Raw genomic sequence first — 16,352 nt, 5'->3', positions numbered from 1 at the left:
AAAGCAAAGGGAATTCAGTGATCTCCCTTCCCGCTGGGTGTTCATTCCAGAGTGTGGTCTTCCGCATCTTTCTTCACGAGCACAAACCTCTCTCTTAACAAAGAAGAGCAGTTTGCTTTTACTCTTCGCAGTCTCTGAGGGTGACCCTCTCCAGTTTTTGCCACTTCACAGCAACAGAGCTCCGTGTACCCGCATCTCCTTGGTTACTGACCTTTTCCATTAACCTGTTTGTGGGAAATGCACCCAGCAGTGAACGCTGCCTGGTTGTGGAGTGTAGTGGGTGACTGGCACCGCTCAGTGGAAGAGACAGGCGTGCTTGCTCTGGCCCTGAAGCTGCCCCTGTGTGTCCCCCAGTCACCACGGCCCTCCAGTCTCCTCCGTGGTCTCCAGTTTTACCGTTTGTGTCGTGTGTTTGGTTCTGCCGGTGTGTGAACTTGGCACAAGGCCTCATTCCTGCGTGCTCCATGTTGTGCTCCTTCATCCACCAAGGAGGCGCCAGGCCCGGCCACGTGCAGCCCGTCAACCTTGGCTGAGGCCTTCACTGCGGTGTGGGGCGAACCGGTCAGGCTTGTCTGGGTGTTTCTAGTGCAGTGACTCCGGGGGTTCATCTTCATCCCATTTCACGCCATCAATCACAGTCCGTCTGTGCGGTCGTCCAGGCACCGGGCTGTTACAGGAGCGGCTGGAGCTGAAGTGTGTCTCCATCCAGGTGGCAAGGGGGCTGCTTCACCTGCATTAGACGCTCGCTGTTCCTAGAAGCGGGAGCCCCGTGTCCACCGCTGTTTGTGTGTAGAGTGTCCCTGCTGCTCTGCTTGTGTTCCGCTATCTGGTGTCTTTATTTTTCTGGCCTCTGTGCCTTTCCAGCCTGAGGGTCTGTAGTGGGTCTCAGTGCAGCCTCTGGTTCTGCAGAGGCCGAGGGCCCCGCTCTGCGAGTTCCTGTATCGGTTTCCTCTGGTCTGTCCAGGCCTTTGGCTTGTTGGCCTCGTGGCGCGCCCTGCCTCTGTGTGTGGGGAATCAGCGTACTTCAGCAGTGGTGTTCATGTGTTACAGGTGGCCTGCCCTTCTGCTCTCGTTATTGGCTGAAGTGCTAATTTATCAGAGCCGCCAATCTTTTCCTTTATGGTTAGTGCTTCTGTTTACTTGGTTAAGAGGTCTTTTCACACCCTGAGGTCATGTACGGTGCTTTTTATTTGGGACAGCATGCCCACAGTGGGGCTGCTTGGTCAGTCTGTGACTGGGCTTGTCTTTATGACCTGACAGGCAAGGGTGAATGAACTGTCAAAGCATCTTGAAATGACTGGCTTGACCCACAGGTCTCCCTGGACCACGCCCAGCACAGGAGATGCTGGTTTCCTTCCTGTCCCAGAAATCTGCCTACAGGTGCATGAGATTAACTGGGCACCCAGGAAACAGTAAAATTCAAAAGTCAAATGGGAGTTTATAAAAACAAGATCTACCATTTATCCATGCTGGGTGTGCATGTTGTATGTAATCCTCAAAATAACCTCTCAAAGCAAATTATTTTATCCATTTTACAGATGAGGAACTTAAAGCTCATCAGAGTAAGTATTTTACCCCCAAACCCGCTTTAAAACACCCCAAAAGCAAACCCTTCTTCTCCAGGGGCGTCCTGAAGCACAGTATGGTTTGGTTGTACCTGGTCGTGGGCAGTCCATGCCGAGTGCTCGACAGCAGAGTCTGCCAGCGTTGCTCCTATCCTGTCTTTCCGTCTTGGGCGAGGGGAGGCACGAAGAGGCAGAGCCCAGAGATGGCAGTTTCCCTGCCAGGTGCTAGTGTCACCTCCTGCCCAGGTCGTGACACACCTGTGATGCCGCTGCCATCAGCCGTCTGCACAGGTGTGCAGCTGGGTTTCTTGGCTAGGGCGGGGCCGGCTCTCGGTGAACGGGTTTTGTTGGTGCCCTTCTCATGCCAGCGTAGACAGTCTCAGCAGGACCAACAGGCTGTCCTGGGAAGAGTGTAGGAAGGGAGTGCACTTGATATGTGAAGCCATGATCATAGAACAGATTCAAGTATCAGAGCACACTTGTAATACTATTTGCTAAAAAATACTTATCAGAAATATGGGCTGACAGATTGTGTGTGGAATGTGGGTGCGTCTGCCTCCACACTGGTGAGTGAGTAGACTGTGTGGCATTTTTCAAAGTAATAAGCCCCACCTGGGACAGAGACCAGCCTGAGCCCTGTCCACAGGGCTGCAGAAAGTGCCTGAAGCCGGGCCTCCTTGTTTCCCGAGTAACTGAGCATGTGAGTCTCCTGCCAAGGCAGAACACACGTGTGCAAAGAACTTGTTTTACACAAAGTTGTACTGGTTAATATTTTGTATCCCAGATCTTGAGGAAAGAATTCAGATTAGGAAGGACATTTTAAAATATAACCAGCAGATATCCTGTAAAATGGGAGGCATTCCAAAGTTACAAATTTATCTGACATAAATACATAATAAACTTAAGCAGGTTCAAAGGAATAGTGCAGAAGGCTTAATATCAGATGTGTCTTTCATTTCCTTTTGTGAGTTTCTCCAACTATGTACAGCATGAAAAATATCTTCCTGAAATTCAGTGAAGTAGCCTTGCAAAATGTTTAGTAATTCCCCACGTCTGTAAGGCACTGGTGGGATGCTCTTGGAAGAGAATGGTCTCTGGGTCGGAATGCCTGGTTTGATGCCATCACTGTCCAATCGCAGGACAGTTCATCACCCGCACAGGGACCCATCCCATTAGCAGTTACCCCTCCCCACCCCTCAGCCCTGTCCCCCAGCCCCGCCACCCCTCATCTGCGTCTGTCTCTCTGTATTTGCATGTACTGACTGCTGCTCTTGGAGGGAGCCTCTTGGCTTATTCCATCAGCATCGTGTTTTCCAGGTTCCCCCCATGTTGTATCTCAGGTCAGGACACCATTCCTTTCTGTGGCTGCCTGGCGCTCCATTGTACAGAAGGACCCATTCATCAGTTGATGGACATCTGGGCTGTTTCCACTTTACTTTCCGGCTGTTGTGAATAATAATACTGATGTGAACATTCACATACCACTTCTGCGTGGACATAGTTTTCAGTTCTCTTGGGTAGATGCCTAGGAGTGGGGTTGCTGGGTCTCTGCCAAATGTTTTCCAAAGTGACTGCCCCGTTTTGCCATCTCACCAGCATAATACTGTGTTTTAGTCACTGATTATCTCCCTCCTTAGCATCTCAAGGCTGCCATGGCTCCTGCCGATTTGTTCGTGATCTCCTTGGCCATCTGGTCATGTCAGTCCAACCTCTGAAAGAAACTCATTTCCGTTATCAAGGCAAACGTTTGTTCATTTCACTCAAGGTTGTCGTGTGTGTGTGTGTGTGTGTGTGTGTGTGTGAGACATGCTGCCTCTGGAAGATAGAGGAGGGCACAGAGTGGGGGAAGGGTAGGTGGTGGATAGATCATGAGCAGCACTGAGGTTTAAAGAACAGTTCCAAACTCTTCACAATTACTAAGAACTCGGAGATTTTTAAATGTGGTTATATTGATCATTAACTACTTTATTAGAAATTGAAATGGAAAAAAATTAAGTATTTACTAGCTCACCTAAAAGTCCCAATAAGAAACCCATTGAATAATAATATAAATAGCACTTTTATGAAGAATATTTTCTAAAACAAGGCAACTGTAGTGAGAAGAGTAGCATTGCCTTGTTTCTGCCTTGTTTAATGTCTGGACCAATAGAAGACAGGATTATCATCTCTGCTCCGCATCCTATCTGTTGTGTACTGTGCACCATGTAACCTCCAAAAAATTCCACTGTGCACTCATGAGAGGAGAACCGGAGTGTCAGGAAACAGTGCTGGCCTTGCAGGCCCCCAAAAGGTCTTGGAGGCTCAGAGTTCCTGAGACTGCATTTCACAAACCCCTGGTCTGAAATATTCCACCTCTAGATAATACGCTTTGCAAAGCTGTGACTGCTACGTAGTAGGTGCGGAGACATTAGCAACCACATGGAGAATTTTAGGAACATTTTACACCCAAAATATATGCTTGGTTAAAAAAAAATTCTGAGATCTCTGAGGACGAATTAACTCCGTGAACAGGTTGTGTCCTGTCTTGTGGGTGACCTCACCATTGTGGTTTGAACCTCCTGCAGCAAATTCCACTCCACCCACACCCAGAAGGGAGTGGCTCGGGTCTTAGATTTCCTGCTGAAGGTTGGGAGGAGCCAGATGAGGCAGTATCAGGTGGGAAAAACCCTAAAATAACTAGGGGAACAGGCCACCTGAGCAGGGCCATCAGTGGGGGTCTCTGTGTGCCGGGAGCTTGCCCTCCTCCTCCACGTGACACCTGTCGTCCCCAGGCTTGGTGAGCGCCCTGGACCCCGAAATCTGCGCCAGCCGCAGCCCTGTTCTTCCTCTACTTGTGGGTGTTTCTCCTCTCACTGCCACTCCGTCCTATCACTCTGCTCTTCTGGCCTCTCTTCTCACAGGTGGCCCGCCGTGTGTTCCAGGACGGACCCCCATCCTCTCCTCATAGTGACCGGGAGCATCGGGGGTGAAGGTTAGGGAGCTGCCTCTCTCGGCTGGAGATTGAGAGGTGACATGCCTCATGGGGCTCTCAGCTCCGCGTGCCACTGTCATCCCCAGCTGCCAGTCCCAGGCTCATGCTCAGTCCAGGAGGAACAAATGCCCACAGCCCTGTGCAGCGTGATGGGGAGCGTGGAGTCGGCCAGGCTTGTATGTCAGCCCGTAGAAGGCGTGCGTCCCACGTGGTCAGCTGTTCTGTCTACTTCTGCTGCTGTGCGCCCTCCCTGAGAGCCTGCGCCTGCTCCCATCACCCTTGGCACTGCGAGCTGGGAAGCGGGAGTATCAGAGTCCTGCAGGGAGCAAAGGACGGGGCCAAGAGGTTTCAGGACTGCCCGCAGTGCAATAGGGATATGTAACATTAATTATTAAGGCCACAGGCTTTCTAAAAAGTAAACAACATTATTACACCTTAACATTGTTGAAACTCAAGGCAAAATCTAAGAAGCCTTTCTGATATATATTCGTTTTGTGGGGCAACTAAAACTATTTTCAGTTGTGGTAAAATGTACATAGTGTAAAATTTTCCATCCAAAGCATTTTTTAAATTGAGGTATAGTCGACTTACAATGTTGTGTTAAGTTTCTGGTGTACACCATAGTGATTCAGTTATACATATGTATAGATACATATATATTCTTTTTTTGTAGGTTATTACAAGGTATTGAATATAATTCCCTATGCTATACAGTATGACCTTGTTGTTTATCTATTTTATATATAGTAGTTAGTATCTGCAAACCCCAAACTCACAATTTATCCCTTTCCCCCCTCTTCCCCCTGGTAACCATAAGTTTGTTTTCTATGTCTGTGAGTCTGACTCTGTTTTGTAAATACTTGTGTCGTTTTTTTAGATTCCACATCTGAGTGATATCATACGGTATTTTTCTTTCTCTTTTGGACTTAACTTCACTTAGAGTAATGATCTCCAGGTCCATCCATGTTGCAAATGGCATTATTTCATTCTTTTTTATGACTGAGTAGTATTCCGTTGCATAAATATACCACAGGTTCTTTATGCAGTCATCTGTCAATGGACATTTAACATCTTAACCCTTTTTAAGTGGCATTAAGTACTTTCACTTTGTTGTGCAGCCATCATCACCATCCATCTCCAGAACTTTCTCATCTTCCCAAAGAGAAGCTCTGTCCCCATTAAACACTGACCCCTACTTCCCCCAGTCCCTGGCACCCACCATCCTACTTTCTGTCTCTGAATTTTTCTGCTCTTGGGAGAGCTAATAAGTGGAATCATACACTATTTGTCCTTTTGTGTCTGGCTATGTTATTTATTTTAGATAACTTATTGATCATTTCTCTGATTGTATGAGTAACACATATCTGTTTTGGAAAAATACAGGAAATATATAAACCAAAGGAAGAAAATGCATATCACCTTTAAGCTCTACTCAGATAACCACTAAAGACATTTTTATGTCTTTTAGAGAGAGACATTATACTTTGCTGTCTGCTTTTCATTTAGCAAGGTATCAGGGATATCTTTTCATGCCCTTAAATATTTTCAATATAACCATTTCAATGGTTACATCACATTTCATTCTGCAGATGCCTCACAATTTAATGAACAGTCTCCTTCCTGTTCTTTTGCAGGCAGGTTCTAAGGCCTGTCTTCCTGTCTGTGTACCACTGTCTTCATCGCTCGTCCTGAGTGGTGGCTCCTTGGGCATTCAGCCTGGTGTCTGTGAAGCAGGTGTGCATGTGACCAGCACACTGACCAGGCCTCTCTTCTTTCCCAGGATGGCTGGCCTTTTCAGTTTGATTGACACCATGTGGCCTCCAGTTGTGCCTCTGAGAGCACCTGGCCGCAGCTCGGCCTGTGAAGAGGTAAGCCCATCGCTGACAGCTCCCCAGTCACACCTGCTTGGTATCAGGTGCTGAGCCAGGTGCCACCCCACAGTCCACATCCCAAGAAGCTGGGACCAGTGCGTATAAGCCAGGACAGAGGTCCAGGCCCACTGGCCCGCTTGCAGGTCCAGCCACCACCACACGCCAGGGCACAACCAAGGTCTCAGCGTCGCACCGAACAAGACACTTTCAGTCACTAGCAGAACCCGCACTCAGTCACCAGTTGGAGCAGAAACTCCATGAATAACCTCCTGCTTATCCTGGGATTTCCCTTTGCTTCCTCGTCAGATTGTTCCCAGGAGTTGCTCACAGGTAGCAAAATTGACTGATTAAAATGAGTCCCCTGTCTCCATGCTGAGCCTACCCAGCAGTCTGGCCAGAGCTGTTCTGGGCTGTAGCTCCTCAGGCAGAACATGTGCCACCTTGCTTGTGTGGTACCTGACCTGGCACAGGTAAGACCATGGCTCCATCCTGTGCTGGACCAGCTGCACTGTGGTCAGAAATGCCATTTCTAGAGCACTTACAGGGGTGGAGTTTCTAAATGGTGTTCTCAATATACTCTGAAAAGTAAATTTCTAAAACGAAATCTTGAATTGGTCGTAAGTTAAAAAGCACGGAAGTTCTTAGCTTGGTCCCAGAGATAAACAACATAACCCGTTTCTTACATAGCCTTCCAGAGAGGTAGTATGCTTCTGTGAACCAATATGTGTATTAGAGTAGGTTTATATTAACAGTGATTTGAGTCTTTTAACAGTACATTCACGTTCTGCTTTTGTCTTCATTTTAAACAGGAAACAACTCATCTGCCTCCTCCTAGCTTCTGTTACATCCTCTCTGCTCATCCAAATCTGGGACAAATTGATGTAATTGACGAAGACCCCGTTTCTAAGTTTTACCAGCCTCCGGTTCCCCGCTTCTTAAGAGAAATTCTCCAGGTGGTGTTTTTGTTTCTGCCAAGGTCTCAGTTATTTTCTGTGGCTGTGCTGGGGGTGGGGGGGCCTTACTCACCGTTCTCAATGCCTTTCCAGACTGATGGCCTCTGTACCCGTTGCAGTTTCTACGCCAGAGTGATTTACCAAGGACCACAGGTAATCAGTCTCCCCACCTCTTCCTCGTGAGGTGTCATGCGGTTCACTGAAGGATAATCTTTCAGAAATTAACGTGAGACCAAAACAGAAGGACAGTTGAGTCCAGTTGTGTCCACTCTGCCCTGAGGCGGTAACAGACCCACTCCTCCTGCGGGGTGGAGACGGGTGTGGGGGGAGCCTCTGTCAGTCGGGTGCTGGGGATGAGCCAGCTGCGCCCCCCTTCCAGCTCTCAGCCCAGCCCTGCGAGCTCCTTTCTGACACAGGCAGTTGTAGGAAGGAAGGAGAAGCTGTAGCCTCATTTCTGGAGTGAACGTAGGAATCTCAGGAGAGTGCTCACCATTTCTGAGAGCTCTTGTGAAGCTACGGGCCGTCCCATGGAGAGGCCGCTGGAAGACCCGGCTCCTTGTGCCCAGCAGGCCCGCTGGGCCGAGACCGGGAAGAAGTAAGTGCTCTCGTCCGGCACGGGCGGTGAGTGCAGCGGGAAATTGCTGGACGGTGACTCACAGCGGAATGACCCTGTGTCACAATCACCCGAGAGCACGCAGAGTTTCCTCTTCTCTGCTCGTGAGTGGTCGTTTTACAGAGAATTCATGCCTCTCTTGGAGTGAGAGGGTGACCAATGTTAGTCCAGGGCAGCGCTCTCACCAGCTGGCCCAGCACCCTGCCCCACAGGCCGGGGACAGCCCCCAGTGAGGACGCACTCCAGCCCCTGATTGCCTCTTACTTCCAGGCTGACTGCACTCCTCCTCCCGCAGGATGCTTAGCACCTGCCACGTGCCCATCACCCTAACCGCACCTCAGGTGGTGAGGCTGAGGCATCAGTGGTTCACAGTGCAGCTGCCACTACCTGCAGGCACAAACAGCCACCTCGTGCTGTCACCCCACTGGCTCCTGCCCACAGCCCTGCAGCCCGGCCAAAGGTGCAGGGTAAAGGAAGCGGTGTCCAGTGCTCATCCCGTGCTCCCCCAGTGGAGGCCCGGGGTAGCCGTCTGCCTCACTGGGCAAAGGAGCCTTGGCTGCGGGCTGGCTGAGAGCACAGATCCCTTCTGTCCCAAGTTTCCCACCAAGAAACAGGCTTCTGTTAGCACAGGTACAGCCTGCCAGCCGCGTGGTTGTGTGTGCCGAGGGCTGGGAGCCCAATGGAACAGATTCCTCAATCCACTATGTTTCTTTATACTTCATGTGTTCTCCTTTTGTGGGGAAGAGAATCCCAGAAACCAGCTTCCTCCAGGAGGAATTGGAATAAGACAGGGAGATCAGGATGGCAAAGTGAGAGCACATGGAGCTCACCTCCCCCACAGGCACATCAAGAATACACCTGCGTGTGGAAAAGTTCTCACAGAAGACTAAGTAAAGGCTGGCTGAGGAAACCTGGACAGCCAAGGCTGCAGGGAAGACCCACATGTAATCAAGTAGGGCAAGAGGAAAAGCATTGGGTTGAGACCTGTACCCCTGTGGGGGACTCAAAAGGAAAAGGGAGATCTCAGGGGTGGACTCTCACCCTGGGCCCCCCGTTCCTGGGGTCCTACATGCAGGAGACAAGCCCCCTTGGCTATTTGGAGAAGTTAGACTCCATTCATGAGTGCACGGTGCTGGCTGACCCTCAGGCAGGGCAGAGAGATCTGCCCGAGCAGCAGCTGGATTCCCATGACTGACTGACCATGCACCCCAGCCCAGACCCGGCGAGCTGTACAGCCATGCTCACTCCACACCACATCAGAGCGCTGGGCCTGGAATGGCCAAGACTGGGGAAAGAACCAACTGGGGCTGCGTCTGAGCACAGCTGCAGATGCCTACATAGGAAGGGCATTGACTCTGTAAGCACAGAGGCCCCACGTGCTTCATCACTCCCTCCTCTGGGGCAGAGGTCCTGGTACAGGGAGAGGGAAAACACACACTCAGAGGGAACAGAACCAGCGCAAGCTGGGGATCAGCACTGAGCAGAGAGGCAGTCTCGCCTCATACCCTGCACAGGCCCTGGCTCCTAAAGCACATGCCACACCCCCATCAAGGTGATAGTGGCCAGCACGGCCTGAGGAAAGATGGGACTGGCATCATCATCAGATCCAGCCCTCCCACCAAAATGGGTCCATGCAGTCCGTGTAGGGACCCTCCCACATAAGAACACCCATTCAAGACCAAAATAGTAGCTGTTTCACCAAAATTTATAGAAGCAGAGAAAGTTAAGCATGTGTATGTGAAGAAATGATGGCTGAAAACTTCCCAAACCTGAAGGAAACAGATATCCAGGTACAGGAAGCACAGAGGGTTCCAAACAAGATGAACCCAAACAGACCCACACCAATACTTGTCATAATTAAAACGGCAAAAGTTAAATGGAGTTCTAATGGCAGCAAGAGAAAAGCAGAGTCATATGCAAGAAAACCCCTAAAAGGCTATCAGCTGATTGTTCTGCAGAAACTCTGCAGGCCACAAAGGAGTGGCAAGATACATGTGAAGTGCTGAAATGGGAAAACCTGCAATCTAGGATACTCTACGCAGCAAGATTATCATTTAGGATAAAAGGAGAGAGAAAGAACTTCTCAGAGAAGCAAAAACTAGAAGAATTCATCAATACCAACCCTTCCCTAAAAGAAGTGTTCTCTAAATGGAAAAGAAGTAAGACTCTATAGGAAAGGGAAAATCTCACAAGGAAACACAAATATATAGTAAGGGTTGAAGATTGCTTAAATAAGCCAGTACGAAGACTAAAAGACAAAAAAGTGTATAAACAGTTGTAACTACAATAAACAATTAAGGGAAAAGCGTGAAGATGAAAACATGACATCAAAAACCAAGTATGGGGGAAGGGAGTAAAAAATGTAGATCTTTTAGAATGTGTTTGAACTTAAATGACTGTCAGTTTAAAACAAGTAGATATAATTATGCGTCAACATATATGAACCCCATGGTAACTACAAATCGATTTACCTACAAAACACCTACAATAGATACACAAAAGCCAAAAAGAAAGGAACACAAGCATGCCACTAAATATAATCATGAAACCATAAGAGAAGAAGAAACAAAAAGAAAAAAGTGAACGGAGAAGAACTACAGAAACAATCAGAAAGCGTGTAGCAAAATGGCAGTAAGTCCACACCTATCAGTAATTACCTTAAATGTCAGTGGACTGAATACTGTGATTAAAAGACATAGAGTGGCTGATTGGATAAAAAAAACAAGATCCTTCAGTGTGCTGCTTACAGGAGACTCACTTCAGGGCTAAAGACACACAAACTGAAAGTGAGGAGATGGAAAAATAATTCATCCAGATGGAAATGGCAAGAAAGTGGGGGTAGCAATACTCATATCAGACAAAACGGACTTTAAAACAAAGGCTACAACAAGAGATGAAGGAGGGCATGATACCAGTACAAGAAGATACTACATCCACTAACATGTACACACCCAGTATAAGCACACCGAAGCATGTAAAGCAAATACCAACAGACACAGAGAGATTAACAATAATACAGTGATAGGAGGGGACTTCAACAACCTACTTACAGCAACAGACAGGTCACGCAGACAGAAAATCATTAAGGCAACAGTGGTCTTAAGTGACAGAACAGACCATTTGGACTCAATAGGTATCTATGGGACATTCCATCCAGAAACAGCAGGACACCTTTTCAAGTGCACATGGCACATTCTCTAGAGTAGCTGATGTGCTAGGCCACAAAGCAAGTCTCAACCAATTTAAGAGGATAGAATTAGTATCAAGCATTTTTTTTCTGACCACAACAGTATGAAACTAGAAATCAGTTACAGAAAGAAAGATGGGGAAAGAACGAACACGCGGAGACTAAACATGCCACTTGAAGGAAAAAAATGGATCAAAGAGGAAATCAGAAAATACCCCAAGATAAATGAATATGGAAAGACAGAACCCCAGAATCAATGGGTTGCAGCAAAAGCAGTTCTAAGAGCAAAGTTTATAACAATGCAGGCTTTCTCCGGAAACAAGAAAAATTTCAAACCTACCATCTGAAGGAATTAAAAAATGAAGAAACAAAGCCCAAAGTCAGCAGAAGGCAGGAAATAATAAAGATTAGAGAGGAAATAAATAAAACAGAGACTATAAAAAAGCCAAAGAAAAGATTAATGAAGCCTAAACATTTAGCCAGACTCACCAAGAAGAAAAGAGCGAGGAGATGAGAAATGAGAGAGGAGAAATAACAAGCAATACCACAGAAATATTGACAGAAAATACTACAAAAGTTACATGCCAAAAAGTGGACAATCTAGAAGAAATGGGCAAATTCCTGAAAACATATAACCTGACAAGACTGAGTCAAGAAGAAAGAGACAATTTGAACAGACCAATCACTCGTAGTGAAATTAAATTTGTGACCAACAAAACTTTCAGCAAACTGAAGTCCAGGGCCAGAAGGCTTCATAGGGGAGTTCTAATCAATATGTAATGAAGAACTAACACGTGTATTTCTCAAACTATTTCAAAAAAATTCAAGAGGACAGAACACTCCCAAATTCATTCTGCAAGGCCACCATTACCCTGATACTAAAACCAGACAAAAACACTACAAAAAAAGAAAATTACAGTATCTCTGATGAGCATAGATGCAAAATACTAGCAAACCAAACTCCACAATATAAAAAAAGGATCATGCACCACGATCAACTTGAATTTACTCCAGAATCAAAAGGATAGCTCCACGTTCACAAATCAAATCAGTGTGGCCATCACATTAACGAAAGGAAGGGTAAAAAACTCACATAAGCATCTCAGTAGACAGAGAGAAAGCATTTGACAAAATGCAACATCGACCCATGCTAAAAAGAAAACTCCATCAATGTGAGTATACAGTCAACAAACTTAGCAACAGACTCACAGAAAACAAACTAATGTTACTGAAGAGGGGCGTAAATTAGCTGTATAGGGTTAGGAAATATTAACTACTATGTATAAAATATGCAAGAAGGTTATGTTGTACAACACAGGGAATTATATAGCCATTACCTTATAATAAATTTTAATGGCGTATAGTCTGTAAAACTATAAAATCACTGTGCTGTATACTGTAAATCAACTATACTTCAGTAAAAAACAAATACACATTTAAAATAAATAGGCTCATTCTTGCTCGTGCCTCCTTTATAGCCACACTCATCCCCATTCCCAGCCCTACCCCATGGCAACCACTGACCTGCTCTCATCATTATAATTCTGTCATTTTATGGTGGTTACATAAGTAGGCCATGGAGTGTCCATCAGTATTAGTTTGCTAGGCCTGGCTATGCAGAGTACCAAAAACTGGATGGTTAAAACCGAAGAGAATTAATGTTTCACACTTCTGGAGGCGGAAGCCTGAAATCATGGCGTCAGCAGGGCCCTGCCAGCTCTGCCAGGTCTGGTGTCCACCGGCCATCCTTGGCATTGCTTGGCTTGTAGTGGCCAGTCGCGTGGCCATCCCCTCTCTGTGTCTTCACGTGGCCTCCCTCTGTGCTTATCTGTGTCCAAATTTCCCCTTTCTGTAAAGAAGACAGCAGTCATTGGATTAGGGCTCATTGTAATGATTTTATCTTAACTTGTTTGTAAATACCCGCTTTCCAAGTAAGGTCACGTTCTGAGGTGCTGGAGTTAGAACTCCAGTAGGCCTTTTTTGGAGGGACCCAATTCAACCCTTAACATCTCCTTCTGAAATTTTTTTCTTTTTTCAATTGGCATAATTCTCCAGAGATTCATCCAGAGAACTAATGGTGTTGAACTTTTTTTTTTTTTTAATGGCTGAATTTATTCAAGGTACACTGTCAAAGTAAGCAAGGGCTTGTCCAAGAAAGGTTATACAGCAGAAGCTGTAATGGAGCTTCAAATAACGAAGAATTGAAACCAGCACTTTTCTTCTTTACCACCTTTGGAATGAAGAGCCGAGGTGCTCCACTGGCTGGTTCCTCATGTATTAATTCAGTCTTAAATTTAAAAGGTAGAGGAGTGAAAGAGGAGGGTTGAGGGAAGGAGAAAAAGATAGATGAGGGAGGAATAGAGACTATTAAAAGGAAAGAGAGACAAACTAGTTTCAGTTTTCTGTATTCTTCACCCTTCTCACCCATGACCACTCTTTTTTTTTTAACTTTTTTTTTATTGAATTATAATCATTTTACAATGTTGTGTCAAATTTCAGTGTAGAGCACAATTTTTCAGTTATACGTGAACATACATATATTCATTGTCACATTTTTTTCTCTGTGAGCTACCACAAGATCTTGTATATATTTCCCTGTGTTATACAGTATAATCTTATTTATCTATTCTACATTTTGAAATCCAAGTGTGTCCCTTCCCACCCCCTGCCCCCTTGGCAACCACAAGTTTGTATTCTGTGTCTATGAATCTGTTCCTGTTTTATATATTTTTTTTTCAGATTCCACATATGAGCGATCTCATATGGTATTTTTCTTTCTCTTTCTGGCTTACTTCACTTAGAATGACATTCTCCAGGAGCATCCATGTTGCTGCAAATGGCACTATGTTGTCGGTTTTCATGGCTGAGTAGTATTCCATTGTATAAATATACTACATCTTCTTTATCCAGTCATCTATTGATGGACATTTAGGCTGTTTCCATGTCTTGGCTATTGTAAATAGTGCTGCTATGAACATTGGGGTGCAGGTGTGTTTTTGAAGTAGGGTTCCTTTTGGATATATGCCCAGGAGCGGGATTGCTGGGTCATATGGTAAGTCTATTCTTAGTCTTTTGAGGAATCTCCATACTGTTTTCCACAGTGGCTGCACCAAACTGCATTCCCACCAGCAGTGTAGGAGGGTTCCCTTTTCTCCACAGCCTCTGCAGCATTTGTCATTTGTGGACTTTTAAATGATGGCCATTCTGACTGGTGTGAGCCGATACCTCATTGTAGTTCTGATTTGCATTTCTCTGATAATTAGTGATATTGAGCATTTTTTCATGTGCCTATTGATCATTTGTATTTCTTCCTTGGAGAATTGCTTGTTTAGGTCTTTTGCCCATTTTTGGATTGAGTTGTTTTTTTTTTTTCTTATTAAGTCGTTTGAGCTGCTTATATATTCTGGAGATCAAGCCTTTGTCGGTTTCTTTTGCAAAAATTTTCTCCCATCCCATAGGTTGTCTTTTTGTTTTACTTATGGTCTCCTTTGCTGTGTAGAAGCTTGTAAGTTTAATTAGGTCCCATTTGTTTGTTCTTGCTTTTGATGGAGATACTGGGGATTGAACCCAAGACCTTGTGCACGCTAAGCATGTGCTCTACCACTGAGCTATAAACACCCACCCACCCCGGCCCTGCCCACCCTAAACATCGTTCTGTGTGTTTGTCATTTGTATGCCCTTTTTGGTGAAATGTTAATATGTGTCTTTTGCCCATTTTCGGTTTGGATTATTACCGTTGAGTTTTTAATTTCTTTATTCTGTTTAGAAAGCTTTTGTTAGATATGTGATTTGCAAATGTTTCTCAGGGTCTGTAATTTGTCTTTTCAATTCATCACATAAGGTTTTTTTTTTCTTCCTGAGTACTCTTTTTTTTTTTTTTTTTTAAAGTTAATTAGGTTATCTTCCCTAATTTATTTATCTTTAATGGAGGTACTGGAGATTGAACCCAGGACCTCGTGCATGCTAGGCACGCAATCTGTACCACTCAGCTAACCCTCCCCCTCAACAGGAGTTTTTGCAAAGCAAAAGTCTTTAAATTTTTTGTGGTCAAATTCATCAGCTTTTCCTCTCATGGTTCATGCTTTTATTGTCAAGTCAAAGACAAGTCAAGTCTCTTTACTTCGCTCTAGGTCCCAAAGTTTTACCTTCTACACTCTTTTCTAGAAGATTTATTTACACCTGAGTCCATGCTGCATTTTGAGTTGGTTTTTGTGTAAGGCGCATTCTTTGCCTGTGGAGGTCAGTGTTTGTTTATGGGCCTCCTTCCTGCGTTGAATTGCTTTTGCAACTTTGTCAAAAATTCATTGGGTATTTTTGTGTAGAAGAGATCTATTTCCAATAAATTTTAACAGTAAGGTTGGTAGTACTACTTTGAATCAATTGGTTGTGTCTTTTTCTGACTTTATTCTTAATCCCAATGCTAAAGGTAATTTGATAGTTAAGTTCAAAGGAAATGAGACCATTTTTGTTCACTGGGAGACAGAAAAAGAGACAATATGCCAAATCCAGGATATTTACAGAGAATCTAATATCTTTGAAGATTGTCAGATAAATTCTCACCTTCAGATAATCTTGTAGAAAGAAGTCTTTACTCTTTTTGAGAAATGTACCAGTTTTTAAAGTGTTTCTTGCCAATTGTTCCAAAACAACCATTTATAACTCCTCAGTCCGGTACAGGATTGTGTGCTGTGCTGCGACCTGTCTCCCACTCCTTCCAGTGGAACATTTTTTCATCTTTGCTCATCTTTTATGACCTTGTCATTTTTGAAGAAGAGGCCAGTTGCTTAATAGAATGCCCCTTCATATAGATTTGCCTGGCCATGAATAGAGTCAGGTTATGCGTTTTCAACAGGAACATCACATAAAAAATAGTGTGTTCATATCAGGAGGCACACGGTTGATTTGTCCCAGTGCTGTGCTGTGTTATCAATTGATTAAGATGGTGTCTTGCAGGCTTCTCTGCTCTAAAGTTAAATAATAAGTATTTCATACTTATTAATTAACAACTATGTAACAAATGTTCTGTGGGAAGATAGTTTAAGACTGTATATATAAATGTCCTATTTCTTATCAAACTGTTACTCATTTTTTAACATCTATATGATTCTTGCCTGAATTATTACTCTGATAGCGGTCAATTGGTAATTTTGTAATTCCAGAATTTTTTCTATTTTGGCTATAATTAGGACCTT

The 16,352-nt window shown here is 45.0% G+C and overlaps 1 protein-coding gene and 1 long non-coding RNA gene across 10 annotated transcripts in view; one reads left to right on the top strand and one right to left on the bottom strand.

The window, feature by feature from the left end:
• SPIDR (scaffold protein involved in DNA repair) overlaps nucleotides 1-16,352 on the top strand; it is a 259,052-nt gene that overhangs the window by 222,449 nt on the left and 20,251 nt on the right. For all 8 annotated transcript variants that reach the window (XM_032470033.1, XM_032470029.1, XM_032470028.1 and 5 more), the window contains 3 exons: nucleotides 6,317-6,404; nucleotides 7,217-7,360; nucleotides 7,454-7,513. In XM_032470033.1, the coding sequence (XP_032325924.1) occupies nucleotides 6,317-6,404; nucleotides 7,217-7,360; nucleotides 7,454-7,513 (292 nt within the window). The remainder of the gene's footprint in view (nucleotides 1-6,316; nucleotides 6,405-7,216; nucleotides 7,361-7,453; nucleotides 7,514-16,352) is intronic.
• LOC106728648 overlaps nucleotides 1-16,352 on the bottom strand; it is a 35,474-nt gene that overhangs the window by 5,418 nt on the left and 13,704 nt on the right. Inside the window, exons 1-2 of one of the 2 annotated variants that reach the window (XR_004316003.1) lie at nucleotides 7,434-8,393; nucleotides 1,658-1,966 (exon numbers count right to left, since the gene is read on the bottom strand). This is a non-coding gene — a long non-coding RNA (uncharacterized LOC106728648). Of the gene's footprint in view, nucleotides 1-1,657; nucleotides 1,967-7,433; nucleotides 8,394-16,352 lie in introns of those variants that run through there. The other variant, XR_004316004.1, reaches the window with a different exon arrangement.

The sequence above is a fragment of the Camelus ferus genome, chromosome 29 (assembly GCF_009834535.1).
Source record: "Camelus ferus isolate YT-003-E chromosome 29, BCGSAC_Cfer_1.0, whole genome shotgun sequence".
In the NCBI taxonomy this organism is placed as follows: domain Eukaryota; kingdom Metazoa; phylum Chordata; class Mammalia; order Artiodactyla; family Camelidae; genus Camelus; species Camelus ferus.
The sequence above is the reverse complement of the archived record's forward strand: the minus strand, read 5'-3'. Positions and strand labels throughout refer to the sequence as shown.